Source organism: Siniperca chuatsi, linkage group LG24, assembly GCF_020085105.1.
Source record: "Siniperca chuatsi isolate FFG_IHB_CAS linkage group LG24, ASM2008510v1, whole genome shotgun sequence".
NCBI classification, from domain to species: Eukaryota; Metazoa; Chordata; class Actinopteri; order Centrarchiformes; family Sinipercidae; genus Siniperca; species Siniperca chuatsi.
This window is the reverse complement of record NC_058065.1, coordinates 1,865,810-1,887,912: the sequence shown is the minus strand read 5'-3', so window position 1 is coordinate 1,887,912 and position 22,103 is coordinate 1,865,810. Positions and strand designations below refer to the sequence as shown.

General features: G+C 42.2%; 2 protein-coding genes across 2 annotated transcripts in view; both read right to left on the bottom strand.

Moving 5' to 3' along the window:
• The window catches only part of LOC122871902 (protein NLRC3-like), a 30,965-nt gene extending 27,556 nt beyond the window's left edge, over positions 1–3,409 (bottom strand). The window contains exons 1-2 of the mRNA XM_044187475.1: positions 3,277–3,409; positions 264–354 (exon numbers count right to left, since the gene is read on the bottom strand). The gene's annotated coding sequence lies outside the window, so the exon portion shown is untranslated. The remainder of the gene's footprint in view (positions 1–263; positions 355–3,276) is intronic.
• A 17,558-nt stretch (positions 3,410–20,967) lies between these two features.
• The window catches only part of LOC122871909 (protein EFR3 homolog B-like), a 13,753-nt gene continuing 12,617 nt past the window's right edge, over positions 20,968–22,103 (bottom strand). Inside the window, 3 exon segments of the mRNA XM_044187504.1 lie at positions 20,968–21,542; positions 21,688–21,794; positions 22,073–22,103. The exon segment at positions 22,073–22,103 is cut by the window's right edge and continues 15 nt beyond it. Of these exon segments, the coding sequence (XP_044043439.1) occupies positions 21,408–21,542; positions 21,688–21,794; positions 22,073–22,103 (273 nt within the window). The 3' untranslated portion in view covers positions 20,968–21,407.

The window sequence follows — 22,103 nt, the reverse complement described above, 5'->3', positions numbered from 1 at the left end:
TATCTGGAGTGAACCGCAGCTCGCCACGATATTAGGGCTCCTCTTAGGTAGGGGGCCTCCGACAGTTCAACAACCCCACGTTCATTTTTCAGATGGATGTTACATTTGCGAACGATCCAATTCTTTTCAACAGCTCTTTCGTACGAACGAAGAGAACCGAGTTTACAGTGACATTAAGTCTCTACTACAAACATTAGACAAGAAACAAACCCTAAAGTGACTGAAGACAAACTTGTTGTTAAACTATCAAACAGCCAACTTACAGTTTCTTCAAAGAAGAAGACTCTCGCTCGACGCCTGCAGACAAAAGGCTTCCGCAGGTGAGCTGTTTCCTGGAACGCGTCAGAGCTGCACCTGTAATGGAAGCAGGTAGGAAGGGCGGGAACAGCAGCAGATTTTCACAATAAGATGACAGGATGTCTGTGAGCGACTGATTTGTTTGTGTTTATGTCTCGTGGTATTGATGGTTTCTCAGTCTAAGTGTCAGAATGAGTCCAGAGACAAAATCAGAGCGTCAGACGAGACACGAGTCTTCTGCTCTGAACACCGGTTTAAGCAGCTGGACACATCTGGAGCCACTTTTCCATAAACACCAGTCACAGTGGGGGAACTCAGTACATTTACTGTACTTCAGTACAGTTCTGAGGTACTTGTACTTTTCTTGAGTATTTCCACTTCATGCTACTTTATACTTGTACTCCACTACACGTATCCGACAGCTTTAGTCACTTTGCAGATTCAGATTATTAAAAGAAAATAGAAATCAACTCATAAATGATGATGTGTTGCTGCGAACGTTGCTGTGTTTATTCTATGTGAACCTGTGTCCACGCCAAAGACTCACTTGACAATAAAGTTTTTCTGATTTTCATCATGTAAAATGTAAACTGTGTTAATACACTTGACTTCCTGCAGTTTACTTTTGCACCACCAGATGGAGCCACGTGATGTCTAAAGACCAGCAGAGGAAGCTTTCAGCCACATGTGAAGTTAACGTCTGTGTGTCTCCAACATCTCACACGACGACAGAGTTTCAGTAACTGGATGTCATTTGTCCTCGGTGGCCTCCGATCATGGATCTGCACCTTCTTCTGATCACTGATTCATCCTTTCTTTCTCTGTTTTCTGTCAGAGTCGACTGAAGCTTCTGGGCTGAAGAAGCAGTTAGAAAACATGACTGAACTCTACAATCAATACGTGATCGATAGTTTGTTATTGGACAGAGAAGACGCTCTCGTACCAGCAAAGTTTCCTGGAGAAGACTCAGTTATCAGTAAATAAGGAATTCCAATTAATGACTAAGCTGATGTAAGTCTAACAGTCAGAGCACAGCAGGTCAGCTGAAGATGATTAAATGTGAAATCTGTCTACAAAATATTCGACATAACAGAACAGAATAATTCAGTTTCTTTTAAACGCAACACCACAAACTAAGATAACTGTATCAGAGGTTTAATTGGAACCAAATGGTCGTTTGCTCTCCAGGAAACTTTAGAGAAATTATTAGGAAGCTGACGATCTTCTGAAATCTTTCATTCAAATGTTGAAAATCCAAACTGGACCAAATGTTACAGCTGGTTCCCACTTTGTCCCATGAACGCAGCGTACGGTAACAGACATGCGGCCGATGGCTGCAGTCCTTATTGTTAAACACAGAACATGAAGAGTGAAGTGCAGCAGGCCCGAGGTGATCAATAACATCCGATCAGTGAAGCCATGGTACAACAAGTACTCACAACTATTAATACCACACTGAGAAAATACTCTGGTCAAAGAAAAAGTCCTGCATTCAAAGTTAAAGTACAAGAAGTTCATCTTTTACTGAATCTGCAAAGTAACCAGATAAATGTGGCAGTGTTTCCTCCTGAGATTAAAGGCAGCGCTCAGATCCTTTACTGCAGTAAAAGGAAATACTCCACTACAAGTAAAAGTCCTGCACTGAAAATGTTACTTCAGCAAAAGTATAATCAGGATAATTAAAGTATTAAAAGTAAAAGCACTCGGTGCAGTGAAGCGCCCCTGTGACTGTTGTGCTGTTATATATTCTGTCATCAGATTATTATGACTCGTGCGTTCATGTAAAGCAGGAAGTTGCTGACAGAGTTTTAATGTTGTAGCTGTGAGGTGGAGATAACTTTCACTACTTTATATTCAAGGAAATGTCCCTTGAATTCAACAACAGATACTTTAATCTGTAATGTTACTTCATATTTTACTTGTTGATCAAATATTTTGTGTAAAATGTGAATCTGCACAGTACCAAGTGGTGGATCCTTTACTGCAGTAAAAGTACTAATACCACACTGTAAAGATACTCTGCTACAAGTAAAAGTCCTGCACTGAAAACTTTGCACAACGGCTGCTGTCACTGTTATATTATTACTTTATTATTGTGTCACTGATGTGTAACTACAACTCTGTGTTGTAGCTGGCTGAGGTGGAGCCACTTTGAACTGTTTTATACACTTTGAGGAAGTTGAATGTTTAATAGTGAATCTGAATCTGAAAAGTAACAACACGTAGTGAAGTAAACAGTCAAATATAGGCAGATACAGAGCAGAAGTATAAAGCAGCAGAAATATTCAAGGAAAGTACAAGTACTTCAAGACTGTACTGAAATGTACTCAGTTACAAACTGACATAAAGGACTAGTCCTCCTGACTGGAGGCGCAGCTCCAGAAAATATTACAACATTCATTTAAAGGAAATCTCTTTGATGTGATTATTGATCACGTTTAAGTTCAAACTGACATTTTTAATGAATTGATTTTCATTAATAATAGCAAAGCTTTGTTTAATAAAAAGCAGCTTGTGAGCTCTCTGCCCTCTGAATGCTCCTTCCTGCTGTCTGCACATCAGTCCTGTGGTGGAAATATAACGACACAAACAGCTGTTCTCCAGCGGCTGTCCGGCCGAGCGAGGCCGCATTTAGTGGCTCAGACAGCGGGAGAGCAGCGGCTCGTCTCCGCCTCCTCCACAGGCTGATTCAGGCAGGAAAAGCTGCCTTCAGCCATCAGTCAGTGGAGCTACACAGTAATAACGACTCTGTGTCCAGCTGCTGAGGATCCGCTGACTCTGCTGCTGCTCTTATTCCGCCGCTTACACTCCCAGACACCGACACAACATGGCGGAGATTTGTAGTCCCGAGTTTCCAGTTAAACTCAGTTAAACTGAGTTAAAATGAAGCGTCGAGCGGCAGCTTTCTGCTGTTTCTGTGGAACTAAGCTGCCGACAGCTCGTGTTAACGAGTCAAACACTTCAGACGGGTTACATTACCTTCAGCTGCAGCTTCAGAGGAGAAAACTATCTGCGCCACGAAGTTCAGACAGGGTCAAACTAAACTTTGAACAGGAAACACCCTGAGAGACGCGCGAGAGTTAAACATTAACTATATCTGTTAATAAGTTGAGATGAAGTCGCTGTTTAATGAGCACATGAAGATAAAAGAGCTGGAAGCTGAGGACATGCTCACTTGAAAGCAGCTTTGTGAGTTTCAACTGAGTGTTGGTTACTATGGTAACTTAGTCGGTCAGTTAAAAAAAGTTATCTGGTTTTATCAAACAAAAGTGAAACAATCCTTTTCTTCAATGTACGTTTTGTAATTCTAACAGTGATTACTGCTGCAGTCTGACTCTTTGAACTCAACACGTTAAACTTCATATCAGACGACAAACTGGAGTTTTGTGTGAGTTCACGTTGTTAGGCAAGTAGGGAAGCTTCCCAGCATGCAGCAGGAGAAGCAGACTCATGAGGCCTTCCTCAAGACGAAGTACACAAGGTCCAGACTCACAGACTTGGGAGGAAATGAACCATGTTGCAGGTGGAGCTCAGAGAGCAACCTGCTGCTCAGCGTCAGCAGAACCAAGCAGCTGACGGAGATTTTAGGAGCAACAAGACTCCCACTGTCTCCATCAGTGGAGCTGAGGTGGAGCAGGTGGACACTTTCAGGCTCCTGGAATCAGCATCACAGAGAACCTGTCGTGGTAAACCAGGTCCCAGTTCAGGGACTTGTTGGGAAAATGAAGATACAAAAGCTTACTGGGGGGGCAGCAAGTCCAAACAGAAGCAACTGACAATCCAACAGGTGAACAGGAACAAAGTGCAGGCAGCAAGTACAGGTTCAGGTTAAGGATCAGGATCAGGTTCAACACTGTGGGGGGTACCTGGGGAATGAGGAGCAGGTGGATGTAGGAGTCAGGTGGGACAGTCTGGGGGCATCTGGTTGATGGATGGCAGGTCTGCAGAGTTCCTCAGAAATGCTTGGTGGGCCTGGGGGAAGTGAGAAGGGGCTGGAGACAGAAACAGAGGGGCAGAACTGGCGTGAGATGTGGACGGTCCAGGACCGGAGGACTCTGCAGCGGGTGATTAAAACCACCCAGAACATCAGTGGTTCCACCTACAGAGCGTCAGTGATGTCGCTGAGATGAGCTGCAGAGCCCAGAGGACACTCAAAGACCGTTTGTTTCACTGTGTTGTAAAAAGACAATAAAGCTGAACCCTGACGAGGAGCCCAAAGTCCACAGAGGCAGCGCGGCTGTTCAACACGAAGCTTTACTTTAAGCCACATGTGATCAAAGTCAGCAGCTGAACCTCACACATCAAACTTTATCTTTTCTTCCCCCAAAATAAGACGGTGTAGTCCCTCATTCGTCCAGGAGTGTTCTATCATAGAAAAGGTTTCAGTCGTAGTCATCAAGATGTTTTCTGGTTTTCTTCCCTCATAAAACACAAACATCCCGAATCAGATCTGGTTTCTTAAAGTGTTGCTCATTTTATTTTTGAACAGAACAAAAGAAATGCATTTAACCAACCAGCGTCCTTAACTTTTCTTCATTGTTTCTTCTGAGCTGAATGTTTCTGTGTGAATCTGCACAGCGATGGAGCCTGAACCTGCAGCATGGAGGGGCGCCGTGGTGTCAGACAGTCTGAGAAGCTCTGCTGTAGAGAACTAAAGGCAGGACGACTACGACCTCAATACTACATTTAATACTCCACCGACACATTAGCCCTAAAACTGTTTTATGTACAATCGTACTGTACGTACTGAAATCATAATAAACTTCTTCTCCTGATTTATTTTACAGCCGGTCTTCATCCAGGACGCCTTTAGTTGTGTCTTCAGTCATTTAGAGATCTGAAGTCCGGCAGAGTGTTTCAGCAAGATGTTCTACTTTACTGTAGTACTTTATACTACATGTACTTTACTGCAGTACTTTATACTACATACTTTATACTACATATACTTTACTACAGTACCTCACACTACAAATACAGTGCTGTGAAAAAGTGATTGCCCCCTAAACCTAATAACTGGTTGCTCCACCCTTAGCAGCAACAACTGCAACCAAGCCTTTGCGATAACTTGCCATGAGTCTTTTACAGCGCTGTGGAGGAGTTTTGGCCCACTCATCTTTGCAGAATTGTTGTAATTCAGCCACATCGGAGGGTTTTCGAGCATGAACTGCCTTTTTAAGGTCATGCCACAGCATCTCAATAGGATTCAGGTCAGGACTTTGACTAGGCCGCTCCAAAGTCTTCATTTTGTTCTTCTTCAGCCATTCAGAGGTGGACTTGCTGGTGTGTTTTGGATCATTGTCCTGCTGCAGAACCCAAGTTTGCATCAGCTTGAGGTCACGAACAGATGGCCGGACGTTCTCCTTCATGAGTTTTTGGTAGACGGCAGAATTCATGGTTCCATTTATCACAGCAAGTCTTCCAGGTCCTGAAGCAGCAAAACAGCCCCAGACCATCACACTACCACCACCATATTTTACTGTTGGTATGATGTTCTTTTTCTGAAATGCGGGGTTACTTTTACGCCAGATGTAACGGGACACACACCTTCCAAAAAGTTCAGCTTTGTCTCGTCAGTCCACAGAGTATTTTTCCAAAAGTCTTGGAGATCATCAAGATGTTTTCTGGCAAAAATGAGACGAGCCTTAATGTTCTTTTTTCTCAGCATTGGTTTTTGTCTTGGAGCTCTGCCATGCAGGCCATTTTTTCCCAGTCTCTTTCTTATGGTGGAGTCATGAACACTGACCTTAACTGAGGCAAGTGAGGCCTGCAGCTTCTTTGGATGTTGTCGTGGGGTCTTTTGTGACCTCTTGATGAGTCGTCGCTGCGCTCTTGGGGTAATTTTGGTCGGCCGGCCACTCCTGGGAAGGTTCACCACTGTTCCACGTTTTCGCCATTTGTGGATAATGGCTCTCACTGTGGTTCGCTGGAGTCCCAAAGCTTTAGAAATGGCTTTATAACCTTTTCCAGACTGATAGATCTCAATTACTTTCTTTCTCATTTGTTCCTGAATTTCTTTGGATCTCGGCATGATGTCTAGCTTTTGAAGATCTTTTGGTCTACTTCACTTTGTCAGGCAGGTCCTATTGTAACTGAACTCAGGTGTGATAAACCACAGTTATGTTTTAACAGGTGGGGCAATCACTTTTTCACACAGGCCCATGTATCCTGAGCTTCATATTAGACAACATACTGTCGTTCACTGCGAGTTCACATTGTCAGGCGAACAGGGGAGCTTCCCAGCATGCAGCAGGAGAAACAGCCTCGTGCATTTAACTGTAATCTGATGTGTGTTGCTGCATTGTTGCTGCTCTGACTGCGTTTTGCTTCTGCAACGTGCTGCACAAGTCGTGTGTCTTTTATCAGCACGATGCGACTCTTCCAACATGTTTGAAAGAACTTCCTGTCATTCATCAGATCAGCTCAGACACAATCAGATCTGCTGCTGAACACAGATGATTATTCTTTCTAATGCTCGGACGGATTATATTTAGAGTCAGGTCACAGCTTTAGTTCAGATTGTAGTTGCAGATGGACAGTCGTTTGTTTGGGTGCAGCTGTCGGAGCAGCGAGATGGAGAATAAGATCAGTTATCTGAACAGTAAAACGACTGTAAATACTCAACAGGTCGACGCCGAGGATCGTACACATTTAAACAGGAAATAAAAATAGAAACAGCACGCCTGAAAAAATAAAGATGCATGAAAACCAAATCTAGACAAGCTTTATTCTTATTGATTGCACCGCTGATAAATTCAAAAGCACTGAGTGGTGTTACTTCCTGTTTGTTTAAATCAAATGCAAATAAAAGGCTCAAACTGAACTGTTCTCATTCTGTACTGCAACATCTCAGACGAACCTCTGCAGCTCTTTGACATTTAAGACAGATTTTATTCTGCAGTTTGCCAGTGGGAGTAAAAGTGAAGGATTTTTCCTTTTATGTTTCACTTTAGTCCAAAATTGAATATTAGCAGTTTGATAAATCTGGGCCCGAGGCTCCGAGCAGGCCAGTCAGGTTATTCTTGTTTTTATTAGATTTAAGGAAACACGTATAACATCCGAAGCATTTAAATGGAGAGGCCCGTGTAGTTAGTAAAAGCAATAAATGTCACAGTAAGAAGACATATAAAGACACCAAACGGAGCAATAAAAACAGCAAAGGAAATAAAAAGATACAATACAAAAATAAAATTACATAAATACATACTAGACGTTTTCAGAGAGAAGATTAATGGTCATAATTAACAATCTTTTCTTCTTCATGGGGTTCAGGAATGAAAGGAAAAGACCAAAAATCTGTTTTATTTTTATGTGAAAATAATTTACCAAATATAATAACAGTCTTTAGGATCAGCTCATTTTTCATGAGGATGCGAAATGTGACTTCTTCCTTTTTAAATGTCGTTAATCCAAGAAAACAACCGTGAGCATGAAAATGTTGCGCTTTATTTACAGCTGTTAGACACGTGATCTTCTCACTTCCGCTCGTTCTCCTTTAATTAGCGTCTGAGTTATTTCCACCAATCAGAAGCGGTCAGAAGCGGTTGCTAGGCAGAGCTGGTTCACCTGACCAATCACCTTTTTTTCCTGTGGACGTTGCCTAGCGTCCGCGCCGTGACCCCGAAGAGGAGAAAACAAACTTGGACAAACGCGTGAAAACACGGAATAAAAGCAGGATTTGAGCGTCGCTTCGTCTGCTCGGGTTGCTAACACGGAGGGAAACTTCAGCAGTGAAGAAATGTGGACGCCAGAAAAGCTTTGGAGCAGTTTTTAGGGAGCACGCGGTGATGAGTGGAGGGGCTGGACGCTGCGCAGACCTGCGGCTGGAAGGTAAAGCTAACAAGCTAGTTAGCTAGCTGTTAGCGTTAGCTGTTAGCGTTAGCTTTAGCCTGGGCTTTTATCAGCACTAATTAGTTTGCGGTAACTTGATACTTGATGAAGTACAGTTTGGTTTAGTGCTGTGGTAGAAAGTAACAAAGGACATTAACTCAAGTACTGTACTTTAGTAAGCTTCGAAAGTGTAAACTATGGTTTTAAAAGCATCTGAAAATAAGATTTGAACGTCTGAAATAATGGCTTTACTCTTAAAAACAGGGTATCTGCAAGTCTTGATAACTCTTCAGAAACCTTGAATTTATTTTCCTCAAAAAAGGCCTTAAAGTTTTTAAATATAATTTACAAAAGTGTTAAATATGTGCCCGACACGTTAGTTATAAAATTTTTTTGCATCTGTTTTTGTTTTTGTTACTTTTGATTGGCTGGTAGTCTTTGACACGTCCTTGTGATTGGCTGGTAGCTGTGAGAGCGGCAAGCACCGCCCTACTGTTTTGCGATTGGCTTGTAGTCTTTGACACGTCCTTGTGATTGGCTGGTAGCTGTGAGAGCGGCAAGCACCGCCCTACTGTTTTGCGATTGGCTGGTAGTCTTTGACACGTCCTTGTGATTGGCATGGTAGCTTTGATAGGGGCAAGTCCCGCCCTACTGTTTTGCGATTGGCTGGTTCTCTTTGATGCGTCCTTGTGATTGGATGCTAGTTGTCAACATGAGTGTAGATATTGTCGATATGGAGAACCAAAACAAGCGTCACAGTTTTGTTATATTTTAATTGAAGTTGCTTTAAATGACGCGTTTGTACCTAATGTAGAGCTGAATATATTATCTAGTTAGCTACATTTTTAACCGGTTTCCTTCACACATTAGCTACAGGCTGCTATAAGCAGGCTGCTACAGTTAATAACAGTCGTAGCTTGGTGGGGAAATAACTGACTGACCTTCCTAAACTTTATTTCAATAGATTTGCCTGAACATACGGGTTGACACAGCAGACTACAGTAATATTAAAATAATCTGACAAGTCGACTCAGAAGTGCTGAGCGGTTGCATGGAAATAACGTTTTGTGAACATTTTGTTTGCTATGAAGAAGTACTGTCAAAACAAACGTTTTAAGTTTTGAATTAATTTGAAATATCTAACGACTGCAGCGGGCTCAGTTTTAAAGCTAGAGTAAAGATACTGCTATCATGAAAGTGATAGGGGCTAAATCACATAGAAAAATAAATTCATAATGTGCAGGACTTGTTTGATATGAGGGTTTTTTCTTTATTGTTGAATCTGTTATATATAACAACTATATGTGTGTGTGTGAGGGTGTGTATATGGGAGTTATGTGCTGAACCGTCTTCCTGATGTACTCCTGGATATGTGTTGTTTCATCCTGGACAGCGGTTGTGACACTAGTCCTCGGCCTCCCTCGTCCCGCCTAGCGTACAGTCTCAGGGTGCTGGATGTGGGGTGAAACCCTTCAATCCAGCTGGACCTTGCAGCTGAATAACTTCTTCCGTGTTGCCATAAATGTGTGTGTGTATGTATGTATGTATGTATGTATGTGTATATATATGTGTATATGTGTGTGTATATATATATATATATCTCACTCCTCCCTCTAACGTCACTGCAATACTTGACATAGTGTGCAGTATTCTCTGTTTAATATTTAAGTCTTTTTTCTTATCCTGATTTTACCTGAACTGTTTATTTTATTGCTGTTGTGTATTTTATTTCTTTATATTTTGTCATTCACTGTGGCGTTTTATTTCTCTTGTTGTGAAGCACTTTGTACTTTGTTTTGATAAGTGCTCTATAAATAAAATTTTATTATTATTATTACTGCAGCATCTCAGCTTTAAATTTAACAACATTTTTAAGTTGTAAAAACTTTGCTAAACAGATTTTATCAGTCGGGTTATTCTTGTTTTTATTAGATTTAAGGAAACACGTATAACATCCGAAGCATTTAAATGGAGAGGCCCGTGTAGTTAGTAAAAGCAATAAATGTCATAGTAAAAAGTAAATATAAAGACATGAAATAAAAAAATACAAAAACGAAAATACAGAAATAAATACTAGACGTTTTCAGATAGAAGATTAATGGTCATATTTAACAATCTTTGTTTCTTTTTCATGAGGTTCAGGAATGAAAGGACAAACTCTTTAACTCCTCCCTCTAAGTGTCAGTCACTAATCATTAACATCTCTGCAGTACTTGAAATAATATACTGTGTTTTCAGTTTAATATTCCCTATTTAATCATACGTATATTACTGCTGTGCAATATGCACCGTCTAATAATCTGGTTAATCTGCTACACTTAAGTTGACTGTACTCATTATTGCACTATTACTTATGTTATTACATTGTATTATTATTATTATTATTATACAGTACATACTTATCAACCCATAAGTCCACTTTTGTACCTACACTTATTTTAGCTTTTATACTTATATCCACTTTATACTTAATTTATCTTAGCTGTATTATAGCGTATTATATATTGATTAGCTCAGTACTTGTATTCCTGTGTGCACTAACGTGACAGTGAGCTGCTGTAACGAAAGAGCTCTGTGTGTCTCAGCTGTTCATGCTAAAACTGCCAGCTAATTTAAGTCAGGGCTTAAAGGTCCAGTGTGTACATTAGTGTATAATCACCTGAAAATAAGAACCGTTGTTTTATTTTGTTTATCTAAAGAGGGAGCGGGTCCACTTCGCTGGAGGCCGCCATGTTTGTACAGCAGCCCAGAACGGATGTTGTGTTGTCTCATTTTCTGGCCAGCAGTGTTGTGTGTTGTGTTATACATTTAAACAAACACTAATTCTGTGCTTTCTGTCCTTGTCAGCTGGTATTTCTTCCTCTGGAGCTCTGCACCACCCAATCACCTTCACACCAGAACCTTCTCTTTGTCAGCATTTGTAGATTTTCTCCGAGTTTCAAGATGATGTAACCTACCTCCTGAAAACTTTCATAATTAGTAGCCCAGTCTCAAAGAATGCATCTGCCTTGTGGGAAACTCAAAATGGCCACCTGGAAGAGGAGCTGGACAAGTGGGCCAAAATGTATGTAAACTCTTATATTTAACATTTACCAAAAGGATTTCAATAAGAGACGAATGTGTAGTTACAGTGCATAAAATAAAGTCTTTTACAGGGAGTCCATGGTCACACAGAGGGCTGAAAACAACATGGAGGAACTAATGTTGTTGGTAAGAGACTGTATTCACTACATGTTTTATCTGCTACGGGTTTACGAGTCTAATGCGTTTCCTCTCAGCCTATAGAAACAAAATTAAACAACACTAATATAATCAGCAAGCATTATTTTACTACTAAAGGAAAAATAGTAATAAAGGAAGAAGGAGAAACAAAGGAAGACGAAACTTTGATAAAAATTAAACATAAGATTATCAAAAGAAATCCATAAATAATAAAGCTATTTGGCAGCTCTCAGGCTGCGGCCATGAAAGTTGGCTCATTCAAACCCATATACCCATTTCCTACTTACAGCAGTCGCATAAAAGCAGTCTCTTCAACTCTAAAAATATCCGTTAAATGATCATATAATGAGCAATAAAACATGAAATGGACTTTAATCACATAACAAAACATGCCTTTGCTCCTCAGGAGACCATTAATATTTTTACTGGAGCTATACTCGAATGTATCTGCGCACACAGAGATCTCTGAGTTCTCCTCTTCACATAAGGCTCCACACTGGAGCCGTTTTCCAGCAAATATGTTAATAACAGGCCGTCGCTCCCTAGACATAATGATTATCACACCGTGACCTGTCTTGGAGTATTTCCACTTTTCTAAATATGAGTGCATCTTCTTCTCACAGGAGCTAAAACTGAGGAGGTGGCACCGATGAACGGCCCGACAGTTAATCTACACCTTCTAACGGTAAGTCAGCACTTTCTGTTGGAGCACAGTAGCACCTGTAAGCCTCCGAGGCCTTTCCCTCTGACCATGTGAGTAAATCTGTTGGCTTGTTGAAGGTTTCACACGCTGACACCGAGAGAGACTCTGAGAACGGAGGACTTCCTGGGGGGGGATCGAGAAGGAGGGCGACTCCATCGCTGTGGTGATGTTCAGCATTACACGGGCAGCTGTTCAACATGGCCGCCATCACTGAGGAAGGTAACATCAACACATGCAGATACCACGAGGGATCTCAACTAACACACACTAATGCATCAACAATTATCCAGTAATATATATTATTCTTTAATGAGCCACTTTTTAGTACCAGTACAATTTCATGCAAATACGTTTGTACTTTTACATAAGTAAAAGAGTAGTACATAAGTAGTAGTACTTGTTCCACCACTGTTGTTCATTTACATGTAAACACACAGTTTTCTTTTTGCCATGTTTCAGCCAAAGTAGTGTGTGATCACACTTAATGCTGCAGAAAATCTGATGTCCATTTGCATATTTTGTTGGTTGTTCCAAATTCCAGTCCCATCTACTCTCACATGAAAACTCTTAAAGTAGTAATAGTGACAGTAGATAAACAGCATAACTAATAATCCTGTCTGTTTTGTCTGACAGGGCTGTTACGTGGGTTTTGATTGTGTCCACGCTGAGCTGCACGACTTCGCCTGCTGGTGCCCCTACAATGTCAGCCTATAGGACCTGCTTTCTGAATGTCCCATGTAAGACTGAATACAACCTGAAGACTTGGTTTTAGTGTCTTGCAAAGCATCTTGTTTTACAAGTCATGTAGCTTAATTGTCAGGTTTAATAGTGTAAATGTTGTTGTAAGGTTTGTAATCAACTATTGCTATATGGTTGTTGCAACTCTTTCAACATTTTCATTGTTTTTATTATGTGCAAAAATCCCATGCCTACATCAGTATTTTACAGAAAACCAATATAATGCTTACAAATGTAGTTTTTGTTTTTAAAACTGCATAACATTAATTTCCCTAAAATCCCAGCTGCTCCTTGTTCTCCATCCTATAACCCCCTGCTTCTACCTCACCAAGGCCCCAGGGGGGACACGGCCCCCCCATTCCCTCCCTCCCTTCATGAATGTCACTGATGCTCCGGGTACTGGCGACGGCAGGATTCGAACCAGGCACCGCTGGCGCCGTACCCCTTACGGTCACGGCCGAACCCTCCACGCCACCGAGTCCCCTTCGAGAACCTCCCCGTTTTATCTCTTCGCTTTGGGTTTTGGACTTCAAAATTGACTGAGCTTTTCGAACCCACAACCTCAAAGGTACCGAGCAGTCTTCTATCACCCCGAGCTACTGGACCAGACAAGTTGACTTGGTTTCTTGACTTTTACTTTCAACATTAGCTTTCAAAACTTACTCGTCAAATGAGGATCGAACCCAGATCCTCGAGACTTCAGACAGCAGTTACTTATGTAAACGTCTTCTATCACCCCGAGCTACTGGACCAGACAAGTTGACTTGGTTTCTTGGTGCTTTTCACTCTTTACTTTCAACATTAGCTTTCAAAACTTACTGCGTCAAATGAGGATCGAACCCAGATCCTCGAGACTTCCAGACAGCCGTTTACTTATGCCCGTGGACGAACCCTCTACGCCACCGAGTCCCTGTCGCATTAGAGCTTTTTCTCCGGGCGCTTTTATCTCTTTGCTTTGGGTTTTGGACTTCAAAACTGACTGAGCCTCGATAAGGATCGATCCCACAACCCCAGAGTCCCCAAGCAGTCTTCTATCACCCCGAGCTACTGGACCAGACAAGTTGACTTGGTTTCTTGGCGCTTTTCACTCTTTACTTTCAACATTAGCTTTCAAAACTTACTGTGTCAAATGAGGATCGAACCCAGATCCTCTAGACAGCCTTCAACCACTTTGAACTTACGCCCGTGGACGAACCAACCACATCTCTTCGCTTTGAGCTTTGGAGTTTAAAAATTGACTGAGCCTCAATCCAACAACCTTGGAGCCTCCAAGCAGTCCTCTATCACCCCAAGCTACTGGACCAGACAAGTGGGTTTGGTTTCTTGGCGCCTTTCACTCTTTACTTTCAACATCGGCTTTCAAAAATTGACTCCATCCAATGAGGATCGAACCCAGATCCTCAAGACCGCCGAGCAGGTCTCTATCATCCAGAGCTACCTGATGAGACACGTGAACTTGGTTTCTTGGCGCTTTTCAGTCTTTCCTTTTAAGGATCAGCTTTCAAAACACACTTCATCACTTAAGGCCCGAATCCAGCTTCTTGAGACCTCGAAGTAATCCTCTACCATCCTGAGCTAATGGTCTGGAGACTTTGAAGGTCACCCGAATGTATTGATTAGCAGAACGAGACAAAAACACACTGGAAGGGGAGTCTTTGTCCCCCACAGCGTTCAGGTAGCCTCGCGCTGTAGACGCCACGTCATAAAGTTTGAACCCACATCCTCAAAACTCCTGAACCGTCTTCTAACACTCTGAGCTATGCGGTTTGAGACGCTGGGTTAGGGCCTTTCGCTTTTTCCTTTGGACGTCCGGCTTCAAAACTCAAAGATTCGAGGGAGCATCGAACCCACATCCTCAAAATACTAATAAAGATATCTAGCGTCCTGAGCCACTGGACCAGGGACATTGGGTTCACCATTTTGTATGACATTATCCAAGAATCAAGGATCTAACCCATAATTCAAACTCTTTGGAAGAGTCCAGGGCCAGAGACAACAACAGAATCATTTTTAAAAGCTTTTCAGTCTTTCAAAAGTCACTGAGTTGCCCGGGGATCGAACCACAACCTCAAAATTACAGCAAAGTCTTCTAACACACTGAGCCACCATATCTGCTCTCTTCGGAGTTTCTCTCTGAGCGCTTTTCAGTCTGACACCTGAAGCCACTGAGCAAAAACAATCAAAGTGTAATTTTTAAAGCTTTTCAGTCAGATTTCCATGAATTTGTGCGCTGACATTTCCTCTAGCGCCACCATGAAGTTGACATTTTTGGCTTTTAGTGAAATAAATGTCACATTTATTTGATACAAACTGGGTCACTGAGAGGCTGTTTGGAAGTGTTGAAATAGGAAAAGAACTACGTGGCAGAGTAGGGTGTTGTACTACCAACCTTGTGGTCATTAACTCTGGTGTCTAACCTCTAGGCTATTCAACCACAGCTCTGTTACCTTCACCTGAAATTTACCTAACGGTGTTAGACTTGGTAGACCGCTGTTGATGTGGAATAGACACTGTAAGACTATGCCAATGACAGTTTTTTGTTTAGTATAAAATATATAATTTAGGAGCACAAAATGTTTGTTTTTTTAAATAACAGCACCTGTGGCGTCCATAAACATGGAGGAGGTGCCATGTCGAACCCAAATCCTCAGAACCTCTAGTCAGTCTTCTTCCACCCTGAAGTATTTGATCTAAGACACTTCACTTCTCTATTTTAGAGCTTTTAACTTTTTCCTTTGGACATAAGACTTCAAAATTCACAGGTTAGCGTGAGGACCGAACCCGCGGCCTCATAATACCTGACGTAGGATCTAACAACCTGAGCCACTGGACCACAGATATTGAACTCGTCACTTTGAAAGCTTTTCAGTCTTTCCTCTGAGTTTCGGACTTTAAAAGTGTTTGAGTCGCTCGGGGATCAAACCGCAACCTCGAACTACTGCTGAGCCTTCGAACACGTTGAGTCACCATGTCTGCCCTCTTATGTCTAAGCTTTGGGTGTTGGACTTCTAAAGTAAAGGAATCATCTGGGGATCGAACCCATGTCCTCAAAACACCCAAAAAGTCATCTAGCAGGTTGAACCACTGGGCCGAAGAGACTGAACATTTCATCTATAAATCTCTTCTGGGTGTTGGATGTCACAGTTCATAAGATTACCCGAGAATCAAACCTACAACCTAGAACTCTTTAAGGGAGTCCACTAACGCTTCAAGCTACTGAACAAGACACAATGAAAGTCTCATTTTTAAAGCTTTTCAGGCAGATTTCCATGAAATTGTGAACAAGTGAGCCCCTGACATCTCCTGTAGCGCCACCATGAGGTTGATATTTTTGGCTTTTAGTGACATGTGGTTCAGACATTCATGTTCCCCTCAGGATGAATTGTAGTCCTTTTGTTGTTAATTGGTTGAATATCATCCGGGGTAATGTCGGATATGTTGGATAACGTTTGTCGATCAAACCGACAACGAGTTGGTCAGACGGTGTTAATGTCGCCAGCTCCTCCTCCTCCTGAATTATCTCTCTGTAAGAAGTTCGGCTTGTTTGTCTTCTTTTAGAGTTGTTAATGAGGTGTCTGCTTCCAAAGCTCTCTGTTAAACTAAAAGTCTGAACCCTCAACCTTCCAGTCTGAAGTCAGCAGTGCAACTCTGTTGGACTTCAGTGACTTCAGTCAGGATTTCAAACTCCGCTGGTTGCAAAAAGAAGTCCATGAGAGAATGAGCGTACCTCTCAATTGATTTATTACCTCAGTAAACAGTTTCCTAATGAGTTTATGGTCTCAGAAGTCTTCTTCAATACAGCATGATGTTCATGTTTGAAAATGATGGTCCCATTTAGAGTAAAATAGACGATAAGAACTGTATGCTTTATACCTTGAACTTTGACCCTTTCACAGTGTTTTCAGTTCATTAAAGGTAATTGTAACGTGAATAACGCATGCACCTTGCGTACCAAGCTAGCTAGCACTTCTGGCTCCAAAAAACCAAGATGGCGACTGCCAAAATTCCAAACTTGAGGCTTCAAACCAATGGGTGACGTTGCGGTGGCTACGTCCACTCCTTTCATACAGTCTGTGGTCAGGATGCTAACGCGATCACAGTGACTACAATACTGACTGTGTTGTCATGTTCGCCATCTTAGCGTAGGGTGTGTTAGCATGCTGACATTTGCTAATCAGCGTTAAACTTCATCCTGAGGGGGACGTGAATGCCGGTATCAAAGTTCCTTCAGTAGATATGGAGACCCTGCTGAGAAGATGGCACAAAGAGAAAGAAAGCAGGGAATTAAGGCAGTGACCTTTAGCATCTCAAACAGATACCTGCAGTGTCGTCTCAACTCAGTCGTTTTCCACCATCTTGTACAAACTCTGGTTCTCTATTAAAGCTCCCTTTGTATCTCACTGAGCTACACTGCTGGTGTTATTGTGTTTGTTTGTAGTTTTATTTCAGCTTTTGACACAAGAATATGAGAAATAAAGAGCACTGGGACTTGAACCACCAATCTTACAATACTTTTATTATTTGTAATATATGTACAAAAAAGAAAAGGTACAGAGACACAAAGTGACCACATGCAGCTGCATCGCAATCCAGCAATGAATATTTTCATCGTTTTGTCTTTAAAATGTCAGAAAATAGATATAATATAAGATACATTCAAAATCCTTTCATCCGTCCAACAGTCCAAAACCCAAAGATCTTCAGTTTACTGTCGTATGTGACAAAAAACAACAACACATAAAATCTTTACTTTTAAGAAGCTGGAACCAGCAGATGTTTGCCATTTTTGCTTTTGCTAAAACGATTAAGCGATTACAGTTTCTCTCGATTGCTAAGACACGTTTCTTGAAAGCTGCTCTCCTTTTCTCCAAACTGTGAACACGAAACACAATTTTCAAGCTACATTCACAAAACCTCAGACTCTTCTTGCAAAAAAGAAAACTTTCACCTCAAAACAGTTCAATCTGTGCTCAAAACTGAACTGTGTTGTCAAATCGTGCCCCGAGTCAATCAAAATTAAAAACACTACTGAACAGCCTCTAAACACTACGTAGAAAAATAGAAAACACAATGCTCAGGACACGAAGCTGGAGAAATAAATGTTTATTGTTCACTGTAGGCTAAATGCATGTTGCAAAACAAAACAAACCTGTGCATTTAGCACTTGGACAAAAAGACAAAACAGAAATCTTGTGCGTTTGCTGCTGGTGTACAGGAAGCCCATGTAAAAATACAGTACAGAAATATACATGAATACCAGGCCTACAAACAGTTAGACCAGCCCTCCGTTACAATACTGCAGTATATTGGTACAGTGATGTACTGAAACATATATTTACTTACTGTGGTACAGTATATAGCATGTCATACATCTGTCTGTCAGCATTTACATACTGTACTATAATGTCAAAAAAAGGTAATTACCTGTCCTCTTCTCTAAATCTTGGGATTATGGTGGACACAGTGAACCTACTGATGTTTGGTTGGACCCTTTGTCCAGCCTCCCTCATGCTCACACCACGGACAGGAACCTGGTCCGTCCCAGTCGCTCTGATTTCATCAGATATTACTGTTCCTGGTCTTCGCATTGTAGGGCCTCACAGACCGGCGCTCTCTGAACTGGCTTACTTTACATGTTCCCTCACATCATTCGCCACAAGTGGGATCGGTTTTGAGTTGTTGTGTTCAAGTGGGGACATCTGTGCTTTAATTGTGTTTGACTTTTGTCACCTGTGCTCACCGTCATGCAGCATCGCAGTGAAAATGTGTCGGCGAGTTGTGTCTGAACAGGTGAGAAGTGCTGATGGTTTTGCCAAAAGAGCGATTGATTCAGTCAGCTGGGTTCAGGCAGCTGAGCGTTTGGTTCAGACAGTAGGGTTTAGTGTTTTAGCAACTGAGAAAAACTGTATTTCACTCTTTCCTTTCAGCATCAGCATTGAGGATCGAACCCAGATCCTCGAGACTTCCAGACAGCCTTCGACCTCTTTGAACTCACGCCTGCTGATGAACCGACCACGCCACCGAGCCCCCTTCACCTTTTCTCCGGGCGCTTTTATCTCTTCGCTTTGAGTTTTGGACTTCAAAATTCACTCCGTAAGGATCGAACCCACGACCTCAGAACCACCAAGAAGTCCTCTACCACCCGGAGATACCGAACCAGGCAGGTGAGAGCTCTTTCTCTGAGCTTTTCACTTCTATAATAAATCTGCAATGTTGCCTTCTGGTAGTTCGACCCCCCGGTTCTGATCATTTCCCCTCGTTTTGATAGAGGGGGTTCAGGCTTCTTGTTGTTCTCGTTGTGTTTCAGCCCTTTCTTCCTTGCACCTTCATCTTGTTCATCTTGTAGCCGAGCAGTTCACGTACATTTAGTTCGTTACCTTAAAATAAACCATTTTTATCTACCGAGGGAGCGGGTCCCCTTCCCTGGAGGCCGCCATGTTTGTACAGTAGCCCCGAACGGAAAGCGTTTCATTTTCAGGTCGCCGGTGTTTGTGCGTTGTGCTACACATTTAAACGTACACTAGTTCTGCTCAAGCACTCAGTTTCAGTTAAGTCTCATATACGTTTATCTATTTATAGGAAACTTTAAAACAACCCCAGGTTTCCTTCACGATTGAAGCATCACCTGTTACTAACTCGACGTCTTTCTGTCCCTTTTCCGCGTTCAGCAGGTACTTCTGCCTCCGGAGCGGCAGTGTTTTGGACTCGGAAAGTCGAACCGGACGCTGCACGGCTGCTGTCTTACCGAGTCCCCTTCGCAGTGGTGCTGTCTCTGCCTGATCGGTCACGGCAACTTCACTCTTTAAAGATGTTTCAAAATGACTACATTCATAATAATACCAATATCACAAGAAAATCTGAATATTTCACTGCATAGAAATTTTTGTTTGATTTATTTCCATAAATTACAAATAAATGAAAAATATTAACAACGCTTATGAGACGAGGATGACGTTAGACTTTCGCTGCCCCTGCTTCTATCTTCTCCTGTTACTTCAGGAATGTGTCTTCTGCTCCGGGTGCTGGCGACGAGCAGGATTCGAACCCAGACGCTGCTCCGCACGCTTTGGGACTTCAAAATTGACTGAGCCTCGATAAGGATCGAACCCTCAACCACAAGACTCCCAAGCAGTCCTCTATCACCCAGAGCTACTGGACCAGACAGGTGGATTTGGTTTCTTGACGTTTTTCAGTCTTTCCTTTAAACATCAGCTTTCAAAATACACTCCAACACCTGGGAATCGAACCCAAATCCTCAAGAACCCCCAGCAGTGACCTAACAGCCTGAGCTAATGGGCTGGAGTCCTTTGAACAGTCCTCTGTGTAGCACTCCTTCAATCGACTGGCTTTAAGACTTTAAAGTAGACCCTCGACACACTGCTGGACAGCTGGACTCTTTCATCTGGACACCAGCTCCAAGCTCCTTCGGTGAGTTTATCTGCTGAGGAATAAGATGTTGGGCGAACATGTCCTATACACTCGTTTACTAAACAAACGCTGCCATCTGCTGGCTTCCTGTCGCAACACATCGAGCCTGTTGCAGGAAGTCTTGGCGTCCTGTTTGACAGCAGTTTATGTTTTGAGCAACTTCTCAGCTCGTCCAATCATGTTTCTATCTCCTCAGAAACAAAAATCTGATCTATTTTAAATCTTAGTGATGCAGAAACTGTTGTTCGTGTTTTTATCTCCTCACGTCTCGATTACTGTAACGGCCCGTTCACTCGTCTTAATCTAAAACTCTGACAGACTGCAGACTGTACAGGACTCAGCTGCTCGGCTGTAAGTCTGAACCAGGTGCGACCACGTCACACCTGGTTCAGACTCTTTACATCGGCTCCCTGTTGGTTTCAGGACTGATTTTAAGATCTTGTTGATGACTTTTAAGGCTCTTCATGGCTCCAGACTGTATCTTAGACCTTGTAATCCCTTATGAACAACCTGCCCGAAGACATCAGGCTGTCTGAGTCAGAGTCTTCGTTTAAGTCTCGTCTCAAAACACATTTTTATCAGAAAGCAGATCCTGATTTTACCTGAACTGTTTATTTTATTGCTTTTATGTATTTTATTTCTTTATATTTCTCGTTGTCTGTACTTGTTTTGATAAGTGCTCTATGAATAAAGTTTTATTGTTATTATGCGACACAATTATACACATTTGTGAACATGAAACAAGAAAGCAGTGGTACGCAGCCTTTTTATTTATATTCAGGTACTTTAAAGAGGAGAAAACAAACGAGTATTCACCTAAAATGGCAGATGAATCAATCTGAAAAGGCTGAACTGGGAAACTTTGTTGCATCGTTTCTTAACAATACACCGAATATTGATAGTTAACACTTCCAATAATCGACCAGTAACAGCGACCAGTCAGACCACAAAGTATCATCTGTTGTTGGAAGCTTCGGGAACAGACGGCTCATGACTGAATGAATGAAAACAATAAAATAAAAGATACATACATTAAATATTTAATTAGTGCAGTCTTCTTCCAAAATCTACAGGGTTTGTGAACAGATTTACCTCTGACCTCAGATCAGTCAGACATGTTAAACAGGAAACACTACGGTGAGCGAGCGGTCGGCTTCAACGCGTCGCTTTACCGCTGGACGTCTCCGACAGGCTAATAGACGCACAGGTCGGGGAACTTCATCTCGTGGAGCGGCGTTGAGCGAGGCGGCGAGTGTCCAGACGGAGACGGAGGAGGACGTATGATCAGATCAAAGACCCGATCCAGTTTAGACTGAAGCAAAGAGGCCTGGAAAGAGAGAAACTTTGTTTACACGAGTGTCAGAGAAATGAAAAATGCTTCAGATTATAAAGTTGAACTAATATTTCATGCCGTCAGCTCGAGTTCCTGCCGACTAACTGACCTCAGAGGTCAGAGGTCAGAGGTCACTCACCCTGGCTCCGCAGTGAGCGGCAATTTCCTCAAATGGAGCCGTCTGAAACCTCTCCACCACCTGCATCCTCCTCCTCCTCTCCTCTTCCTCCACCCCCCCCCTGTCCTCTGCACACGGTAAATAAAACTCATCTCACTTTTAAAATACAAACAAGCTGCTGCACATTTCCACGTCGACTTCTGATTTTACAACAGACAGACAGACAGACAGACAGACAGACAGACAGGCAGACAGGCAGACAGACAGGCAGACAGACAGGCAGACAGGCAGACAGACAGACAGACAGACAGACAGGATTAACAGACATTTCTTTGTGTTTAACAGTGTTGATGGGAAACTACAACATGGATCATCTGAGTCCAGTGATTTGAAATCAATCACTTACCGATCGCGTTCTTCAGAGTCTCAAAGGTGAT